The sequence below is a fragment of the Aedes albopictus genome, chromosome 3, assembly GCF_035046485.1.
Source record: "Aedes albopictus strain Foshan chromosome 3, AalbF5, whole genome shotgun sequence".
Classification (NCBI taxonomy): Eukaryota; Metazoa; Arthropoda; class Insecta; order Diptera; family Culicidae; genus Aedes; species Aedes albopictus.
Genome location: NC_085138.1, coordinates 211,870,775 through 211,891,406, shown reverse-complemented (window position 1 = coordinate 211,891,406; position 20,632 = coordinate 211,870,775). Strand labels below are relative to the sequence as shown.

Genomic DNA, 20,632 nt, shown 5'->3' with positions numbered 1-20,632 from the left:
ATATAGCGTGCTGTTTTAAACGATAAATTAACGTGTAAATAAAAGAACATGGATGAGGCGTGTCGATTATTTTCAGTGAATATATATAATATGATTCATCTATTGATCCGGTTCTAGCGATGGCTAGATCCACATTCAACGGCGGTGGCTGATCTAATTCGTGCATCACTCTTACGAGTCGACTCCATGTGCAGCAAACGGCTCAAACATCCGCCATCATTTTTCGGAAACGTGATATCAGGGAACGTCCATAAATTTCGTCACGCGAAAATTGCCGATTTTCAAACCCCGTTCCCCCTATGTCACACTTTTTGTATGAGAACTCTAAAAAATGCTCACACTTTCACACTTTGCTGAAGCCCCCCTCCCCATCAACGCGTGATGTATACGCTCAAGAATTTTTGCCATGCTCCCAAACGTGTATCTGGCGAACAGGATGCTGTTTAATCATCAAAACGGTCATCATGGAGCATCCATTACGTACGTCACGCTAAAATTGGTAATGTACATCCCCACCCCCTCTCGCGCGGGGTTTTCTGTGCGTTTTTACGAGTCAAACTATCCCAAACCCCCCTCCCACTTCAAACGTTACGTTTTTTTATGGGTATTCCCTTATATAATTTTTCTTATAAGAGAAATAAATGTTCTTATTGGCCGTTGGGTTTTAAGATGTTTTAAGAGAAAAAATTCTACTCAGTTACTGAGATGGATTTATTTCAAATTATTTTTTTTCCTGCTCAGTTTCAGTTAGAAGTGAGGCAACTCATTGAGTTGTCTCAGTTTTAACTTAACGAAAATTAAGTAAGAAAATAAAAGTCTTTTCTTTTTCTGAGTAGGACCAACTCAGTGACTGAGTAGAAATTTACCTCGGTGTATAAATGTAGTAAGGCAATGGCACGTCAGGTAACGGTAAGTGATAACGCTAAGTTGCATACATCTGGGCGTTAAATTGGATATTTAAGTAAGACCAACTCATTGGCCAAGTGGAAATATTTCTGCATGAGTGCACGTTTTCGTTTTCCAAAGGCACAAGCCCAATGTTCTCTATTTTTTTTTAAATATATTTTTCAATGTATTTCATAATTATATTACTAAGAAATAAGAAAAAATATGTATATGTATAATGTACTAGTCTACGTCGGTTGACGAAATGAAATAAATATTCCACAGGTTCGGCCCATTAGACAAAGTGGTATTTGTGATGTGATATTTTTAAAGACTTTAAAAGTGGCGCGAGGAGTTGCTAGGACATATCCTACCCTATCCTACCCACAAAAAATGCTGGGTTGGACAGTCCATATGTCCTACCCACACTCTTAGAAAAAATCATGTACCTAAATTAAAGCTCACTTGGATGCACATAAAAGGAGCGGCACGTTTGAGACAAATTTACGTCTTCTATCACAAATAAAGTCGAGCTAGCAATCGCTAGAGCCGAAGCGAGAGATCAAACATACGTATGTAAAAAAACAAGCAGGATTTGAAATATGATCTGCTGATTGAGAGGTACGTGCTATACCTCTCGACTGTATCTTTGAATTGTACACTAAACGATAAATGTAAAACTGTTTCTACCTATCTGGTCAGATAGATTTGTTGACATCTTGTACAATTGAGTCAAATTTGCCATTCAGTCATGAAATGTTTACGTATGCTGATGGTTTACGTCATGTGTAAATTCCTAATTTTTTAAGAGTCCAGATTTGTGTACTACTATAGATCAGCCTCACCGCTGTGTCAAATGTACACAGTTACTTTTCCGGCTCTGGCGCTGTTATGAGAACAAAATTAACAATTATTATTGCACTGATCGATTCCTGATAATGCATGTCATCGTTCAGAGAGAAACTTATTTAATAATTTTGAACTTTGCTCCCATACCATGGACTTAATTTGTCACTTGTATTTTATTGAAAGAATATTTTATGGCACGAGAAAGGCACCATCACCGCTAGGTGGATTAATAAGGTTTTTTTTTAAATACGATTCGAAATTTTGGAATTGCATTAAAATCTACAAATTTTGTCTATTTTGTAAGCCACTAGGACAAAACCTGCTATTTTTTCACTGTTTTTTTTTATTTTCTTAATGTTTCGACGTGCGCAAAAAAATATTTTATTTGCATTTAATTTTCAACTTTAAATTAAGGGAGTTAGAAGCAAAGGGATGTAAGTGACAAAAACCCACTTTCAAGTAAATTAGGTTCAAAGTTTTTCAATTTTCCATAACATACAAAATGTATGGAGTTCCAAAATCAACCCAATTTTCTCCGATTTATTGTATTTTTTATAATCACCATAAAAATAATCTTAAGACAGTTCTTGAAAGCTTGAAATCGGAAGAAGAGGGCTCCTGAATTTATAATATAAAAAATAGCATTCAGAATCATATTTTTTGCTAGAATTTCAAGGAAATGTAACTACTAAATAAAGTTATTTCCAAATATCGAAGAAGGAAGAATAGATGGTAGGGTTTTAGGATTCAGCTTTATAAGTCGTCTTGGTTTTCTCAAAGAAACTCTAAAAGTTCGACGAAGATTGAAATTTCACCGTAAATTAGATAATTCCGTAATTAAAATGCCAAATAATAAAACAAAAAACTTTCAAGTAGACTGGAAAATTTTAGCAATTTTACTAAATAGGTAGGCGTAAAATGTCATCTTGAACATAAACTTCGAATAACGGGATATTTGTAAAATCAAAGAAAGAAAAGGCATAAGAATCTTAAATACAATATTAAAATCCCAAACTTTGTTTAAAATTCTATCAGAAAATCTCAAAATACGATTGAAACACTCTGGTAAAATCAAAATACTTCCAGAGCTTCTCTATACCTTGGAATATATGAATGCTTAAAAACGCGTTTTCAATTTACACCTGAGACAAATCAATGACACACAAGTTTCGTATTTCTTTAAACATGAAGAATGTATCAAATCATATTGTTGTAAACTGGCGATAATCAACGAGTATAATTTCTGTAATTACTTCATATTTTTAAAAATACCAGGTAACACCAAATGTACTACATAAATGTTAAAATTTCAGCCATGTATTCGAGTATTAAGTGCATTAAGTAGATTGATTATATTAAATAAGATGTTATTTGACAGTTGGCATTTTAAATTATTCACAACTAAAAAATATAGGTATTGCTGTGTTTTCAAAAAAAACGAAAACTGTTGTTTCAAAAGAGATCTGTTTTCACTTAATGGCTGATGGCTCAAGAAAAGCACATGATCAAATTCTCCGAAATAGCTGCACTTGAGTTGGGATTTGGTCTTCAAAATGAATCTTTTTGAAAATAATTACAACCCGTTCAAGGGGAACTTATTCTATTGTTTGGTAAGGTATAATAAGCCTGTTAAATCCGAAATTGATATAGAAACTTTTCCAATCGAGCTGATTTGTTCGACCAACTTTCAGACAATGACAAAAACTCCTCTTGACAAAGAGACCGAAACTGTAAAAAAATACCCAAAATAATTCTGATTGAAATAGTTTTCGGAAAATCGCCCCCTTGTTGAATTTTTCGCCCCCCAAATTCGAATTTTAAAATTTTCGCCCCCTTCAATGTCGTTTTCGCCCCCAAAAGGGCGATTTCGCCCACTTTGGGAATCACTGATCTAGAGCAATCCTTAGCATGTGCAATGTAACCTGAATGCATTTTTGGTTTATTTTGCGCTTCCTGAGCTTAGCTCAGGCTAATAATTGCTCTAGATTTTGCGGGTGGCTCTAGATTCTATATGAAAGCATTTTCAGGTGATTTGGCGCTTCCTAAGCTTAGCTCAGGCTTAGGAAAACACCAAAGTCGATATGATGTGCTATGTAACCTGAATGTATTTTCGGGTGATTTTGCGCTTCCTAAGCTTAGCTCAGGCTAAAAATTGCTCTAGATTCCATATTTTTATTATAATATTATTATTATTATGGATCCGCAATGTAACCTGAATGCATTTTCGTGTGATTTTGCGCTTCCTAAGCTTAGCTCAGACTAAAAATTGCTCTAGATTCTAAGCTTAACTCAGGCTTAGGAAACGCCAACTCCATATGATGCGCAATGTAACCTGAATGTATTTTCGGGTGATTTTTCATGCTTAGGATTGTGCATCATATGGAATCTGGTGTTTTCCTAAGCCTGAGCTAAGCTTAGGAAGCGCAAAATCACCCGAAAATTCATTCAGGTTACATTGCGCATCATATGGAATATAGAGCAATCCTTAGCCTGAGCTTAGCTTAGGAAGCGCAAAATCACCCGAAAATACATTCAGGTTACATAGCACATCATATCGAATCTGGTGTTTTCCATTGCACACTATATTGAATCTGGTGTTTTCTTAAGCCTGAGCTAAGCTTAGGAAGCGCAGAATCACCTGAAAATGCATTTTCTTACCAGAGTTTCCGATTGCTCATGTGTACATAAATGTGACAGCGAGCCTCACACCAAATTGTCTCCTAGCTCTTCAAAATCGCAGTGTGCTGCGCTGCTAGGAGGCTCACGAAAATCTGGTGGGTGCGAGCTTGGCGCACAGCTCCCGGGGAGCTCGTCTCATGCGCTGCGTGAGCTGTTGGTATCTAAGGTGAAAAACAACTTCTTGGTAACGAAGAACCTCAACAACTTTTTTCCGTACACAACTCAAGTGTCTGGTTGGTATATGCGATACGACTAGGGACTCTCAATGCAAAGGTTAAGGTTTCAATTCTCGTTCGTTTAGGAAGTTTTTGTCGTGAAATTTTCTAATTTCATCAGCACATGAGACGTAGCTCATGAGACACATCTTGAGAAAAATGAGGCGCACAACTTTCAGTCTCAAAATGTACAGTGCTCCTGGGAGCTCGCTTGCAATGTGGCTCCCGTACATGGGACTACAGCACGTGTACATCAACTCTGTTTCTTACATTGCGCATCATATAGAATCTAGAGCAATCCTAAGCCTGAGCTATGCTTAGGAAGCGCAAAATCACCCGAAAATGCATTCAGGTTACATTGTACATCATATGGAATCTGGTGTTTTCCTAAGCCTGAGCTAAGTTTAGGAAGCGCAAAATCACTCGAAAATGCATTCATGTTACATTGCGCATCATATGGAATCTAGAGCAATCCTTAGCCTGAGCTAAGCTTAGGAAGCGCAAAATCACCCGAAAATACATTCAGGTTACATTGCGTATCATATGGAATCTGGTGTTTTCCTAAGCCTGAGCTAAGTTTAGGAAGCGCAAAATCACACGAAAATGCATTTAGGTTACATTGCACATCATATAGAATCTAGAGCAATCCTAAGCCTGAACTATGCTTAGGAAGCGCAAAATCAACCGAAAATGCATTCAGGTTACATTGTGCATCATATGGAATCTGGTGTTTTCCTAAGCCTGAGCTAAGTTTAGGAAGCGCAAAATCACTCGAAAATGCATTCAGGTTACATTGCGCATCATATGGAATCTAGAGCAATCCTTAGCCTGAGCTATGCTTAGGAAGCGCAAAATCACCCGAAAATACATTCAGGTTACATTGCGTATCATATGGAATCTGGTGTTTTCCTATGCCTGAGGTAAGTTTAGGAAGCGCAAAATCACACGAAAATGCATTCAGGTTACATTGCACATCATATGGAATCTGGTGTTTTCCTAAGCCTGAGCTAAGCTAAGGAAGCGCAAAATCACCCGAAAATGCATTCAGGTTACATTGCTCATGATAAGGAATCTAGAGCAATCCTTAGCCTGAACTAAGCTTAGGAAGCGCAAAATCACCCGAAAATTCATTCAGGTTACATTGCGCATCATATGTAATATAAAGCAGTCCTTAGCCTGAGCTTAGCTTAGGAAGCGCAAAATCACCCGAAAATACATTCAGGTGACATAGCACATCATATCGAATCTGGTGTTTTCCATTGCACACTATATCGAATCTGGTGTTTTCCTAAGCCTGAGCTAAGCTTAGGAAGCGCAAAATCATCTGAAAATGCATTAAGTAAAATGATACACAATCCTAAGCATGAGCTATGCTTAGGAAGCGCAAAATCACCCGAAAATACATTCAGGTTACATTGTGCATCATATGGAATCTGGTGTTTTCCTAAGCCTGAGCTAAGTTTAGGAAGCACAAAATCACTCGAAAATGCATTCAGGTTACATTGCGCATCATTTGGAATCTAGAGCAATGCTTAGCCTGAACTAAGCTTAGGAAGCGCAAAATCACACGAAAATGCATTCAGGTTACATTGCACATCATATGGAATCTGGTGTTTTCCTAAGCCTGAGCTAAGCTAAGTAAGCGCAAAATCACCTGAAAATGCATTCAGGTTACATTGCGCATCATATGGAATCTAGAGCAATCCTTAGCCTGAACTAAGCTTAGGAAGCGCAAAATCCCCCGAAAATTCATTCAGGTTACATTGCGCATCATATGGAATATAGAGCAATCCTTAGCCTGAGCATAGCTTAGGAAGCGCAAAATCACCCGAAAATACATTCAGGTTACATAGCACATCATATCGAATCTGGTGTTTTCCATTGCACACTATATTGAATCTGGTGTTTTCCTAAGCCTGAGCTAAGCTTAGGAAGCGCAGAATCACCTGAAAATGCATTTAGGTTACATTGCGCATCATATAGAATCTAGAGCAATCCTAAGCCTGAGCTATGCTTAGGAAGCGCAAAATCACCCGAAAATGCATTCAGGTTACATTGTACATCATATGGAATCTGGTGTTTTCCTAAGCCTGAGCTAAGTTTAGGAAGCGCAAAATCACTCGAAAATGCATTCATGTTACATTGCGCATCATATGGAATCTAGAGCAATCCTTAGCCTGAGCTAAGCTTAGGAAGCGCAAAATCACCCGAAAATACATTCAGGTTACATTGCGTATCATATGGAATCTGGTGTTTTCCTAAGCCTAAGCTAAGTTAAGGAAGCGCAAAATCACACGAAAATGCATTTAGGTTACATTGCACATCATATAGAATCTAGAGCAATCCTAAGCCTGAGCTATGCTTAGGAAGCGCAAAATCAACCGAAAATGCATTCAGGTTACATTGTGCATCATATGGAATCTGGTGTTTTCCTAAGCCTGAGCTAAGTTTAGGAAGCGCAAAATCACTCGAAAATGCATTCAGGTTTCATTGCGCATCATATGGAATCTAGAGCAATCCTTAGCCTGAGCTATGCTTAGGAAGCGCAAAATCACCCGAAAATGCATTCAGGTTACATTGCGTACCATATGGAATCTGGTGTTTTCCTAAGCCTGAGCTAAGTTTAGGAAGCGCAAAATCACACGAAAATGCATTCAGGTTACATTGCACATCATATGGAATCTGGTGTTTTCCTAAGCCTGAGCTAAGCTAAGGAAGCGCAAAATCACCCGAAAATGCATTCAGGTTACATTGCTCATCATATGGAATCTAGAGCAATCCTTAGCCTGAACTAAGCTTAGGAAGCGCAAAATCACCCGAGAATTCATTCAGGTTACATTGCGCATCATATGTAATATAGAGCAGGCCTTAGCCTGAGCTTAGCTTAGGAAGCGCAAAATCACCCGAAAATACATTCAGGTTACATAGCACATCATATCGAATCTGGTGTTTTCCATTGCACACTATATCGAATCTGGTGTTTTCCTAAGCCTGAGCTAAGCTTAGGAAGCGCAAAATCACCCGAAAATACATTCAGGTTACATTGCGTATCATATGGAATCTGGTGTTTTCCTAAGCCTGAGCTAAGTTTAGGAAGCGCAAAATCACACGAAAATGCATTCTGGTTACATTGCACATCATATGGAATCTGGTGTTTTCCTAAGCCTGAGCTAAGCTAAGGAAGCGCAAAATCACCCGAAAATGCATTCAGGTTACATTGCTCATCATATGGAATCTAGAGCAATCCTTAGCCTGAACTAAGCTTAGGAAGCGCAAAATCACCCGAAAATTCATTCAGGTTACATTGCGCATCATATGTAATATAGAGCAGTCCTTAGCCTGAGCTTAGCTTAGGAAGCGCAAAATCACCCGAAAATACATTCAGGTTACATAGCACATCATATCGAATCTGGTGTTTTCCATTGCACACTATATCGAATCTGGTGTTTTCCTAAGCCTGAGCTAAGCGTCGGAAGCGCAAAATCATCTGAAAATGCATTAAGTAAAATGATACACAATCCTAAGCATGAGCTAAGCTTAGGAAGCGCAAAATCACCCGAAAATACATTCAGGTTACATTGTGCATAATATGGAATCTGGTGTTTTCCTAAGCCTGAGCTAAGTTTAGGAAGCGCAAAATCACTCGAAAATGCATTCAGGTTACATTGCGCATCATTTGGAATTCAGAGCAATTCTTAGCCTGAACTAAGCTTAGGAAGCGCAAAATCACCCGAAAATACATTCAGGTTACATTGCGTATCATATGGAATCTGGTGTTTTCCTAAGCCTGAGCTTAGTTTAGGAAGCGCAAAATCACACGAAAATGCATTCAGGTTACATTGCACATCATATGGAATCTGGTGTTTTCCTAAGCCTGAGCTAAGCTAAGGAAGCGCAAAATCACCTGAAAATGCATTCAGGTTACATTGCGCATCACATGGAATCTGGAGCAATCCTTAGCCTGAACTAAGCTTAGGAAGCGCAAAATCCCCCGAAAATTCATTCATGTTACATTGCGCATCATATGGAATATAGAGCAATCCTTAGCCTGAGCTTAGCTAAGGAAGCGCAAAATCACCCGAAAAAACATTCAGGTTACATAGCACATCATATCGAATCTGGTGTTTTCCATTGCACACTATATTGAATCTGGTGTTTTCCTAAGCCTGAGCTAAGCTTAGGAAGCGCAGAATCACCTGAAAATGCATTTAGGTTACATTGCCCATCATATAGAATCTAGAGCAATCCTAAGCCTGAGCTATGCTTAGGAAGCGCAAAATCACCCGAAAATGCATTCAGGTTACATTGTACATCATATGGAATCTGGTGTTTTCCTAAGCCTGAGCTAAGTTTAGGAAGCGCAAAATCACTCGAAAATGCATTCATGTTACATTGCGCATCATATGGAATCTAGAGCAATCTGAGCTAAGCTTAGGAAGCGCAAAATCACCCGAAAATACATTCAAGTTACATTGCGTATCATATGGAATCTGGTGTTTTCCTAAGCCTGAGCTAAGTTTAGGAAGCGCAAAATCACACGAAAATGCATTTAGGTTACATTGCACATCATATAGAATCTAGAGCAATCCTAAGCCTGAGCTATGCTTAGGAAGCGCAAAATCAACCGAAAATGCATTCAGGTTACATTGTGCATCATATGGAATCTGGTGTTTTCCTAAGCCTGAGCTAAGTTTAGGAAGCGCAAAATCACTCGAAAATGCATTCAGGTTACATTGCGCATCATATGGAATCTAGAGCAATCCTTAGCCTGAGCTATGCTTAGGAAGCGCAAAATCACCCGAAAATACATTCAGGTTACATTGCGCATCATATGTAATATAGAGCAGGCCTTAGCCTGAGCTTAGCTTAGGAAGCGCAAAATCACCCGAAAATACATTCAGGTTACATAGCACATCATATCGAATCTGGTGTTTTCCATTGCACACTATATCGAATCTGGTGTTTTCCTAAGCCTGAGCTAAGCTTAGGAAGCGCAAAATCATCTGAAAATGCATTAAGGTTACATTGCGCATCATATAGAATCTAGAGCAATCCTAAGCCTGAGCTATGCTTAGGAAACGCAAAATCACCCGAAAATACATTCAGGTTACATTGCACATCATATGGAATCTGGTGTTTTCCTAAGCCTGAGCTAAGCTAAGGAAGCGCAAAATCACCTGAAAATGCAATCAGGCTACATTGCACATCATATAGAATCTAGAGCAATCCTTAGCATGTGCAATGTAACCTGAATGCATTTTTGGTTTATTTTGCGCTTCCTGAGCTTAGCTCAGGCTAATAATTGCTCTAGATTTTGCGGGTGGCTCTAGATTCTATATGAAAGCATTTTCAGGTGATTTGGCGCTTCCTAAGCTTAGCTCAGGCTTAGGAAAACACCAAAGTCGATATGATGTGCTATGTAACCTGAATGTATTTTCGGGTGATTTTGCACTTCCTAAGCTTAGCTCAGGCTAAAAATTGCTCTAGATTCCATATTTTTATTATAATATTGTTATTATTATGGATCCGCAATGTAACCTGAATGCATTTTCATGTGATTTTGCGCTTCCTAAGCTTAGCTCAGACTAAAAATTGCTCTAGATTCCAAGCTTAACTCAGGCTTAGGAAAACACCAACTCCATATGATGCGCAATGTAACCTGAATGTATTTTCGGGTGATTTTTCATGCTTAGGATTGTGCATCATATGGAATCTGGTGTTTTCCTAAGCCTGAGCTAAGCTTAGGAAGCGCAAAATCACCCGAAAATTCATTCAGGTTACATTGCGCATCATATGGAATATAGAGCAATCCTTAGCCTGAGCTTAGCTTAGGAAGCGCAAAATCACCCGAAAATTCATTCAGGTTACATTGCGCATCATATGGAATATAGAGCAATCCTTAGCCTGAGCTTAGCTTAGGAAGCGCAAAATCACCCGAAAATACATACATCATATCGAATCTGGTGTTTTCCATTGCACACTATATTGAATCTGGTGTTTTCCTTAGCCTGTGCTAAGCTTAGGAAATGCAGAATCACCTAAAAATGCATTTAGGTTACATTGCGCATCATATAGAATCTAGAGCAATCCTAAGTCTGAGTTATGCTTAGGAAGCGCAAAATCACCCGAAAATGCATTCAGGTTACATTGTGCATCATATGGAATCTGGCGTTTTCCTAATCCTGAGCTAAGGAAGCGCAAAATCACTCGAAAATGCATTCAGGTTACATTGCGCATCATATGGAATCTAGAGCAATCCTTAGCCTGAGCTAAGCTAAGGAAGCGCAAAATCACCCGAAAATACATTCAGGTTACATGCGTATCATATGTAACTAAGCTAAGGAAGCGCAAAATCACCTGAAAATGCATTCAGGTTACATTGCGCATCATATGGAATCTAGAGCAATCCTTAGTCTGAACTAAGCTTAGGAAGCGCAAAATCACCCGAAAATTCATTCAGGTTACATTGCGCATCATATGGAATATAGAGCAATCCTTAGCCTGAGCTTAGCTTAGGAAGCGCAAAATCACCCGAAAATACATTCAGGTTACATAGCACATCATATCGAATCTGGTGTTTTCCATTGCACACTATATTGAATCTGGTGTTTTCCTAAGCCTGAGCTAGGCTTAGGAAGCGCAGAATCACCTGAAAATGCATTTAGGTTACATTGCGCATCATATAGAATCTAGAGCAATCCTAAGCCTGAGCTATGCTTAGGAAGCGCAAAATCACCCGAAATTGCATTCAGGTTACATTGTGCATCATATGGAATCTGGTGTTTTCCTAAGCCTGAGCTAAGTTTAGGAAGCGAAAAATCACTCGAAAATGCATTCATGTTACATTGCGCATCATATGGAATCTAGAGCAATCCTTAGCCTGAGCTAAGCTTAGGAAGCGCAAAATCACCCGAAAATACATTCAGGTTACATTGCGTATCATATGGAATCTGGTGTTTCCTTAGCCTAAGCTAAGTTTAGGAAGCGCAAAATCACACGAAAATGCATTTAGGTTACATTGCACATCATATAGAATCTAGAGCAATCCTAAGCCTGAGCTATGCTTAGGAAGCGCAAAATCAACCGAAAATGCATTCAGGTTACATCGCACATCATATGGAATCTGGTGTTTTCCTAAGCCTGAGCTAAGCTTAGGAAGCGCAAAATCACCCGAAAATACATTCAGGTTACATTGCGTATCATATGGAATCTTGTGTTTTCCTAAGCTTGAGCTTAGTTTAGGAAGGGCAAAATCACCCGAAAATTCATTCAGGTTACATTGCGCATCATATAAAATCTAGAGCAATCCTAAGCCTGAGCTATGCTTAGGAAACGCAAAATCACCCGAAAATGCATTTAGGTTACATTGCACACTATATCGAATCTGGTGTTTGCCTAAGCCTGAGCTAAGCTTAGCGCCAAATCACCTGAAAATGCATTCATATAGAATCTAGAGCCACCCGCAAAATCTAGAGCAATTCTTAGCCTAAGCTAAGCTCAGAAAGCGCAAAATCAACCAAAAATGCATTCAGGTTTCATTGCGCATGCTTAGGATTGCTCTAGATTCTATATAATGTGCAATGTAACCTGATTGCATTTTCAGGTGATTTTGCGCTTATTTAGCTTAGCTCAGGCTTAGGAAAACACCAGATTCCATATGATGTGCAATGTAACCTGAATGTATTTTCGGGTGATTTTGCGTTTCCTAAGCATGAGCTCAGGCTTAGAAAAACACCAAATTTCATATGATACGCAATGTAACCTGAATGCATTTTCGGGTGATTTTGCGCTTCCTAAGCTTAGTTCAGGCTAAGGATTGCTCTAGATTCCATATGATGCGCAATGTAACCTGAATGCATTTTCAGGTGATTTTGCGCTTCCTTAGCTTAGCTCAGGCTTAGGAAAACACCAGATTCGATATAGTGTGCAATGTAACCTGAATGTATTTTCGGGTGATTTTGCGTTTCCTAAGCATAGCTCAGGCTTAGGATTGCTCTAGATTTTATATGATGCGCAATGTAACCTGAATGAATTTTCGGGTGATTTTGCGCTTCCTAAACTAAGCTCAAGCTTAGGAAAACACAAGATTCCATATGATACGCAATGTAACCTGAATGTATTTTCGGGTGATTTTGCGCTTCCTGAGCTTAGCTCAGGCTAAGAATTGCTCTAGATTCCATATGATGCGCAATGTAACCTGAATGCATTTTCGTGTGATTTTGCGCTTCCTAAACTTAGCGCAGGCTTAGGAAAACACCAGATTCCATATGATACGCAATGTAACCTGAATGTATTTTCGGGTGATTTTGCGCTTCCTAAGCTTAGCTCTGGCTAAGGATTGCACTAGATTCCATATGATGCGCAATGTAACCTGAATGCATTTTCAGGTGATTTTGCGCTTCCTTAGCTTAGCTCAGGCTTAGGAAAACACCAGATTCCAAATGATGCACAATCCTAAGCATGAGCTAAGCTTAGGAAGCGCAAAATCAACCGAAAATGCATTCAGGTTACATTGTGCATCATATGGAATCTGGTGTTTTCCTAAGCCTGAGCTAAGTTTAGGAAGCGCAAAATCACTCGAAAATGCATTCAGGTTACATTGTGCATCATATGGAATCTAGAGCAATTCCTAGCCTGAGCTATGCTTAGGAAGCGCAAAATCACCCGAAAATGCATTCAGGTTACATTGCGTACCATATGGAATCTGGTGTTTTCCTAAGCCTGAGCTAAGTTTAGGAAGCGCAAAATCACACGAAAATGGATTCAGGTTACATTGCACATCATATGGAATCTGGTGTTTTCCTAAGCCTGAGCTAAGCTAAGGAAGCGCAAAATCACCCGAAAATGCATTCAGGTTACATTGCTCATCATATGGAATCTAGAGCAATCCTTAGCCTGAGCTATGCTTAGGAAGCGCAAAATCACCCGAAAATTCATTCAGGTTACATTGCGCATCATATGTAATATAGAGCAGGCCTAAGCCTGAGCTTAGCTTAGGAAGCGCAAAATCATCCTGTTGGGAACCATAGTAGTTTAGTTTGGACACCTCTGCTTCAGCATAATTTCTCAAATTCTCCGATATCTCATCTCTCTAATGTGAGAGAAAATAGGAATGGGTAGCATTATTTGTATCGCATCTCAGTTTACTAGTTTAGTATGCAATAAACCACTGAATCGGTCGGTCACCGCTGTACTATGCGCCTCAAAAATAAAGTGTTCAGTTTTTTACGTATCAAATAAATAGAAGTTTTGTTGATGTAACAAAATTTTATCGCCAAAGTGATTTTAGTTAAAGGGTCCGAACAAATGGTGCCGTGACCAGGATTGTTGCCTGGAAAGTGATTTCTGGACACCATCTTGACCGTTTCTTTGCGCGCGAATTTGGATCTCTTGGTTCGTCAATTCTATTTGTGAAATATTTCGGTACGACAACGAGCCTCTGCCTCCATAATATGTTATCAGTCCAATGACCTGAAGAGCAGTTCAACAACCCCACGATCAAATGGCTCTCGATCGACGTGAGTGATCCTTTTGTGTATACATTGGGTGATAGTAGCAGTGGTGATTATATTCTTGCGGATTCGCTACGGTTTGCTGCTGATGCTGTGGCGAATGGTCGAAGCCAAATCTGTAGGCAGTGAAGATCATCTGGCGATAAAAAAAATAATCGAATCAAACCCAAAACGGTGGTTTTGCTGGTACAGTTGCATGGAAAGTTGTTACCGGGGGCGCGTATATAATACGGTTGTGAATACAAGGCCTGTATTGCCAGCCTCACTCGATCCATTACCGATTTAATCGCCCAACGAGGAACGCTGAGGGCGACCACATAACGAGTGGCCATTGATATACGAACGAATCTCAAAGGAGGAGTGCTCTGTGTTTCCTGTTGGCGAAATTGAAATACAAGGCCTAATTTATTGGGCTCTCAGGTGAGCCTCATTCCAATCATACATCAGTTTGCTTTGTGGTGCTGTGCTTCGTATTATTTTACAGTCGACAGTTGGATCGTAGATTGAGTAGCCCAGCTCGGCCTCTAGGATCGTCAGGGACGCCATCATATTGTAGTGTTAGCTGGTGGACACTATTTTGAAGGAACTGCTGTTGATCGGCTGCGGGGAGTATTGCTTTACAACGCCTGATTTTGTAGGCCAACAGGTGAGCCTCGCTCCAATCTTTTATTATTTTGCCTTGTGGTGCTGTGCTTCGTCCTCCTTTGCAGTCGTTGTTGTGCATGATCATTTTCGCCGGTTGGGAAACGCTTGTAGCGCAGCCAATATAAAGTTGTAGTGCCGATTGTTGGATCCATCTCACGAGGAACTACTGCTATTTGCTGCAGAGAGTTTGATTACAAGGCCTAATTTCTTAGGCCCACAGGTGAGCCTCTTTCCAATCCTCATATCGCATTCTGTGTGGTGCTGTGCTTCGTACCTTTCCACAGTTTCTTTTCGTCTACGTCAACTAGTGTGCGATGCCGAAGAAACTGAAGCCGAAGTTGCAAGTGCGGGATAACGTCGTGGATTTTCTCAAACGCACACAACGCTTCCTGAAGAACTACGTTCCCGACACTCACGGACTTCAGGTCCAGACTCGCATGGACAAACTGGATGAGAAATGGGACGAATTTGAAGACATCCAAGCACAGATCGAGGAGATGGACGAGCACGAAGAGAAAGCGGATGACCATAAAAGGATTAGGGCCGAGTTCGAGGAGTTGTACTTCCAGGTAAGGGCAGGGTTGAAATCAAAGTTGCCATCCACTTTTCTTTCCTCCGCACCCCCCTCTGTAAATACACCTGCGGGGGCGTGTGCTGGCATAATATTGCCAAAGATAAATTTGCCAGAATTCAATGGGGAATTCGATAAGTGGTTGCCTTTTTCCGACACATTTAAGTCGCTGATCCACGAAAACTCGGATTTAAGTGCCATCCAACGTTTCCACTACTTGCGAGCGTCTCTAAAGGGTGAGGCGTTGAAAGTTGTAGATTCTTTCCCGTTATGTGAAGCGAACTACGCGGCGGCTTGGTCTGCATTAACCAAGCGTTATTCGAACGTGTATCTGCAGAAGAAACGACATGTAAATGCTCTCCTGCAGTTTCCGAAATTGAAAAGGATGACTGCTAGTGGGATCCATGACGTCATCGGTTGTTTTGATCGGCACACAAAAATCTTGGATCAATTGGGGGAAGTGACATCGGGCTGGGGGGCGATGCTGACACAACTATTGGTATCAAAGCTGGACGATTCAACGCAGAAGGACTGGGAAGAATTCGCCTTGAAGAAACAGGATCCAACGTTCCGGCAAGTGATGGAGTTTCTCGAAGGTCAAACCCGGATACTGGATGCGGTTGCGGTTGATCAGCGTGGCGAAGTTCAGCGTGTCCCATTTTCCACTCCGCCCAAATCTTTCGAAAGGTCTGTGCCAAAGCTTGCAGTTAATACCGCGTCCGAAAGCTCATCGACAAAGTGTATTTCCTGCAACGGTTCACATTACATCACCAATTGCCCTGCGTTCGCGAAGATGACTCTGGAAAAGCGGTTCCAGGTCGTGAATTCGAAGAAGCTGTGTAGCAACTGCCTTCGTCGTGAACACTACAGTCGGGATTGTAAATCTTCCTTCCGGTGCCGAACGTGTAACAAAAAGCATCATAGTCTTCTCCACCCTGGGTTTTCAGCATCCGGTTCAAGTTCAGCGACTGGTGCTCAGGAATCTATTGAATCGCAAACGGGCGGTTCGGATGTTTCTACGACTACAGTTGCTCCGGTTGAAGTTCCTCAGCAGGTGATCCAAAGTTCGGTTGCTACAATCTATGCGGCAAACGTCGCCGCTGAATCTCGAGAAGTTCACGTATTCCTGTCAACAGTTCTCTTGTCGGTGAAGGACTGCAACGGGCGGGCTCACATGGCGAGAGCTCTTCTCGATAGCGGATCTCAGGCAAATCTGATGACGGAGAGATTGTGCCAAGTCTTGAAGCTGCCACGGAAACAAATTAGCGTTCCAATCGCTGGTGTAGGCAATGCGCGGGTTCAGATAAACAGTTCTGTGTCTGCCACGATAGTTTCGAGAATCACTGATTACGTCATCCCGATGGACTTCTTAGTTCTAAAGAAAGTAACAGAGGATCAGCCTTCGACGACGATTCCGGTCAGTAGTTGGAACTTACCATCAGATATGGTTCTGGCGGATCCAGGTTTCAACAAGCGAGCTCCAATTGATCTTCTGCTAGGATTGGAGTATTTCTACGAGTTCTTGTTACTCAACGGTGGTCGGGTTCAAATACAGCGGGTAGGTGAAGGAATTCCACTTTTTGTCAACACTGTGTTTGGATGGATAGCAGCCGGTAAAGCGGATTTGGGTAGCCTTAACCCGATTCCATGCTGTCACGTAACGGCCAATACGACTCTGGAAGAGAAAATAGAACGATTTTGGAGCATTGAGGAGTTGCAGGACGTTCCACGGCGTACTCAAGAAGAACAGGACTGTGAGGAGCATTTTCAAGCCACTTTTTCACGTGATTCAGAGGGGAGATACGTGGTACGTCTGCCGAAGCGAACGGGTTTCGAGCAGATGATCGGCGAGTCGAGGAACACGGCCCTCCGTAGACTTCTGCAACTTGAACGGCGGTTGGCCAAGGACTCAAATCTGCGAAAGGGTTACAACGAAGCGATGCAGACTTACTTGGAGCTAAACCACATGACAGTAGTTCCGGAGAATGTTTTGAAACACGAGAATCGTCTCGCTTGTTATCTGCCTCATCATCCGGTCATCAAAGAATCGAGCACGACGACGAAGATTCGACCAGTATTCGACGGTTCCGCTAAAACTACTTCGAATTATTCTCTAAACGACGCTTTGATGATAGGGCCGGTCCTTCAAGATCCTCTTTTTGATCTGGTTCTTCGTTTTCGTAAACACGCAGTTGCTCTCGTCGCAGACATCGAGAAGATGTATCTGCAGGTGAGAGTGCATCCAGATGACACCCCTCTACAGCGGATTTTGTGGAGATTCTCGCCGGAGGAACCGATAACAACGTACGAAATGAACCGTGTCACTTTCGGTTTAGCTCCATCTTCGAACCTCGCAACACGTTGCTTGCAGCAGTTAGCAGACGACGAAGGAGATCTGCACCCACGAGGAAAGGAAGCGCTCATCAACGACTTCTACGTGGACGATTACGTCGGTGGGGCAGATTCCGAGTTTGAAGCTATTTTGATGCGGCAGGATTTGGAGCAGCTAATGCCTAAAGGAGGTTTTCGGCTGCGAAAATGGATGTCCAACGCAAAGGGTGCATTGGAAGGTCTGCCTCCAGAGGATTTAGGAACTCAGTCTACGCTGAATTTCGATCAAGAGCAGGTTAAAACGCTAGGGATTCATTGGCGACCAAGGCCGGACGTGCTGGGTATCGACGTGTCAAACTTTACTGTAAACGGACAGTGGACTAGGCGTAAGGTGTACTCCGTCATCGCTCAGCTGTGGGACCCTAGCGGTATTACGGCTCCAGTCATTTCTTGGGCCAAGATACGGATGCAGCTTTTGTGGGTAGCAGTTCAAGGATGGGATGATCCCCTGTCTGAAGAATTATCCAACCGGTGGACCGAGTTCTACCATCAACTACCCCTCCTATCGGAAATCGAAGTGAAGCGGCACGCTTTCACTAACTATCCGATGTTGATTCAGTTCCACGTTTTCTCGGATGCCTCGGAAGCGGCATATGGAGCGTGCATCTACGCTCGTTCAATTGATCAACGTGGACAGATCAAAGTGGAACTGTTAGCAGCAAAATCACGGCCAGCCAGTTTGAAGAAGGCGACTCTCGCAAGGCTGGAATTATGTGGTGCTCATGTAGCGGCCAAGCTCTATCGGGCAACAGTGAAAGCCCTAAAAATGGAAGATACGGAGACTTGGTTCTGGTCTGATTCAACGGTGGTACTGTCATGGCTGAAGTCGCCGCCGTATGTCTGGCCTACTTTTGTGGCTAATCGGGTATCTCACATCCAGGAGCTCACAAAAGGACATCGGTGGAATCACGTCAAGGGGACTGAAAACCCAGCCGATCTCGTCTCACGTGGCGTCATGCCCAAAGATCTCGTCGACAAGCATCACTGGTTTCACGGACCGGATTGGTTATCGTTACTCGACCAGCATTGGAATACTGAAAGGCACTTGGAGTACGAAAGACCATCGGAGGAACTGCTAGAGCGAAAGAAGAACGTTATGATTGTAGCCGACTCTCAGCAACCACATCCACTGCTGGATCGCTATTCTAACTACTGGAAGCTTCTTCGTATTACGGCATATGTCCTCAAGTTCATCCGGAGATGTCAGCATCGTAGATCGCCCCCCACATCCTCTCCCTGGTCTGTAGCAGATCTACAAGAAGCGAAATTCACATTGGTACGGTGTGTTCAACGGGAACTGTTCGCCGCCGAAATCAAAGCCTTGGCCAATCATCGACGAATTCAAGCTCATTCGCCGCTAAAGCTTCTTCACCCTTTTCTGGATCACCAGGGTGTACTTCGGGTTGGTGGCCGGCTGAGACTGGCCGGAGAATCGTACGCAGTTCGACACCCCATTATCCTTCCTAGCAATCACACGTTTTCACGCCAAGTATCAGTCGCCTACCATGAATTGTCGCTCCATTCCGGCCCCCGAATGACGCTCGCACAAATCCGGCAAGAATTCTGGCCATTGCGTGGAAAGGCACTAGCAACTTATACTTTCCGAAACTGCTTACGCTGTTTTCGAACCAACCCTGTCCCTGTATCCCAACCCCCTGGTCAATTACCAAAACCTCGTACAACTCCTACTCGTGCATTCGCTGTCACCGGTGTAGACTACTGTGGTCCAGTCTACCTGAAACCTGTTCACCGTCGTGCAGCAGCACAAAAGGCTTACATTGCCGTTTTCGTGTGCTTCAGCACGAAGGCCGTCCATCTGGAGCTGGTTGGAGACCTTACAGCATCTGCTTTCGTAGCTACGCTACGACGTTTTGTGGCCCTCCGAGGTCTACCTTCTGAGATCCACTCGGATAATGGGCTCAACTTCAAGGGTGCCAGCAACGATCTCCGGGAGCTGTACGAGCTACTGCATGACCCCGTTGTGCATTCACAAATCTCCAACGAGACGTCGCAACGAGGAATCGTGTGGAAATTTATCCCACCAAGAGCGCCAAACTTTGGCGGCCTATGGGAGGCTGCCGTAAAATCCGCGAAGACGTCACTCGTCCGAGTTCTAGGATGCCGTAGATTGTCATTTGAGGACATGGCGACCATCCTCACCCAGATCGAGGCGGCAATGAATTCGCGGCCACTCACCCCCCTATCGGAGGACCCAGACGAGTTAGATATGCTCACACCAGGGCATTTTTTGACTGGCTCCTCGTTGTTAGCTCTCCCCGATCCGGACTACAGTGAGATCCCTCCAAATCGTCTTCAACACTACCAGGGACTACAACAAATCATCCAACACCATTGGAAGCGATGGAGGCGAGAATACATTTCTCAACTTCACAACCAAAATCAACGATTTCCAAGATCAACGTTACTCCAAGTTGGCCAAATGGTGATTCTCAAGGAAGATGGGAGTCCAGCCATCGAATGGCCCCTTGCCCGTATTATTGAAGTCCACCCGGGCCCGGACGGAGTGGTCAGGGTGGTGAAAGTACGTACTCCGAGCGGTGCGATCTACAGACGACCGGCATCACGAGTTTGTTTACTACCTTTCGAGAGGACTCCACAGAAGGATGAATCGCTGCCAGCCCAAATCAGCGCAACGTAGATTCTTCAATAAGTTAAAAAAAAAAAATGCCTGAAATTGTTAAATTAGATGTAGTTTGTAAATCTATTTAGAGTTTATAAATTCCATTCAGAATTTAGGTGGCCGGCATGTTGGTAACCATAGTAGTTTAGTTTGGACACCTCTGCTTCAGCATAATTTCTCAAATTCTCCGATATCTCATCTCTCTAATGTGAGAGAAAATAGGAATGGGTAGCATTATTTGTAT

At 42.1% G+C, this 20,632-nt stretch overlaps 1 protein-coding gene across 1 annotated transcript; it reads left to right on the top strand.

The window, feature by feature from the left end:
* Positions 1 to 15,099: 15,099 nt before the first annotated feature.
* LOC109417500 (uncharacterized) lies at positions 15,100 to 20,406 on the top strand. Its single transcript, XM_062857750.1, has 2 exons — positions 15,100 to 15,354; positions 15,523 to 20,406. Exons 1-2 carry the CDS (start codon positions 15,100 to 15,102, stop codon positions 20,404 to 20,406), a joined length of 5,139 nt encoding a protein of 1,712 aa, XP_062713734.1.
* The last annotated feature ends 226 nt before the right edge of the window (positions 20,407 to 20,632 follow it).

What these genes read in the sequence shown, in the direction of transcription:
- LOC109417500 (XM_062857750.1), top strand. Translation starts at nt 15,100, where the DNA reads ATGCCGAAGAAACTGAAGCCGAAGTTGCAAGTGCGGGATAACGTCGTG. An exon ending in TCGAGGAGTTGTACTTCCAG is followed by an intron (nt 15,355 to 15,522) that starts GTAAGGGCAGGG and finishes GACACATTTAAG; the next exon opens with TCGCTGATCCACGAAAACTC.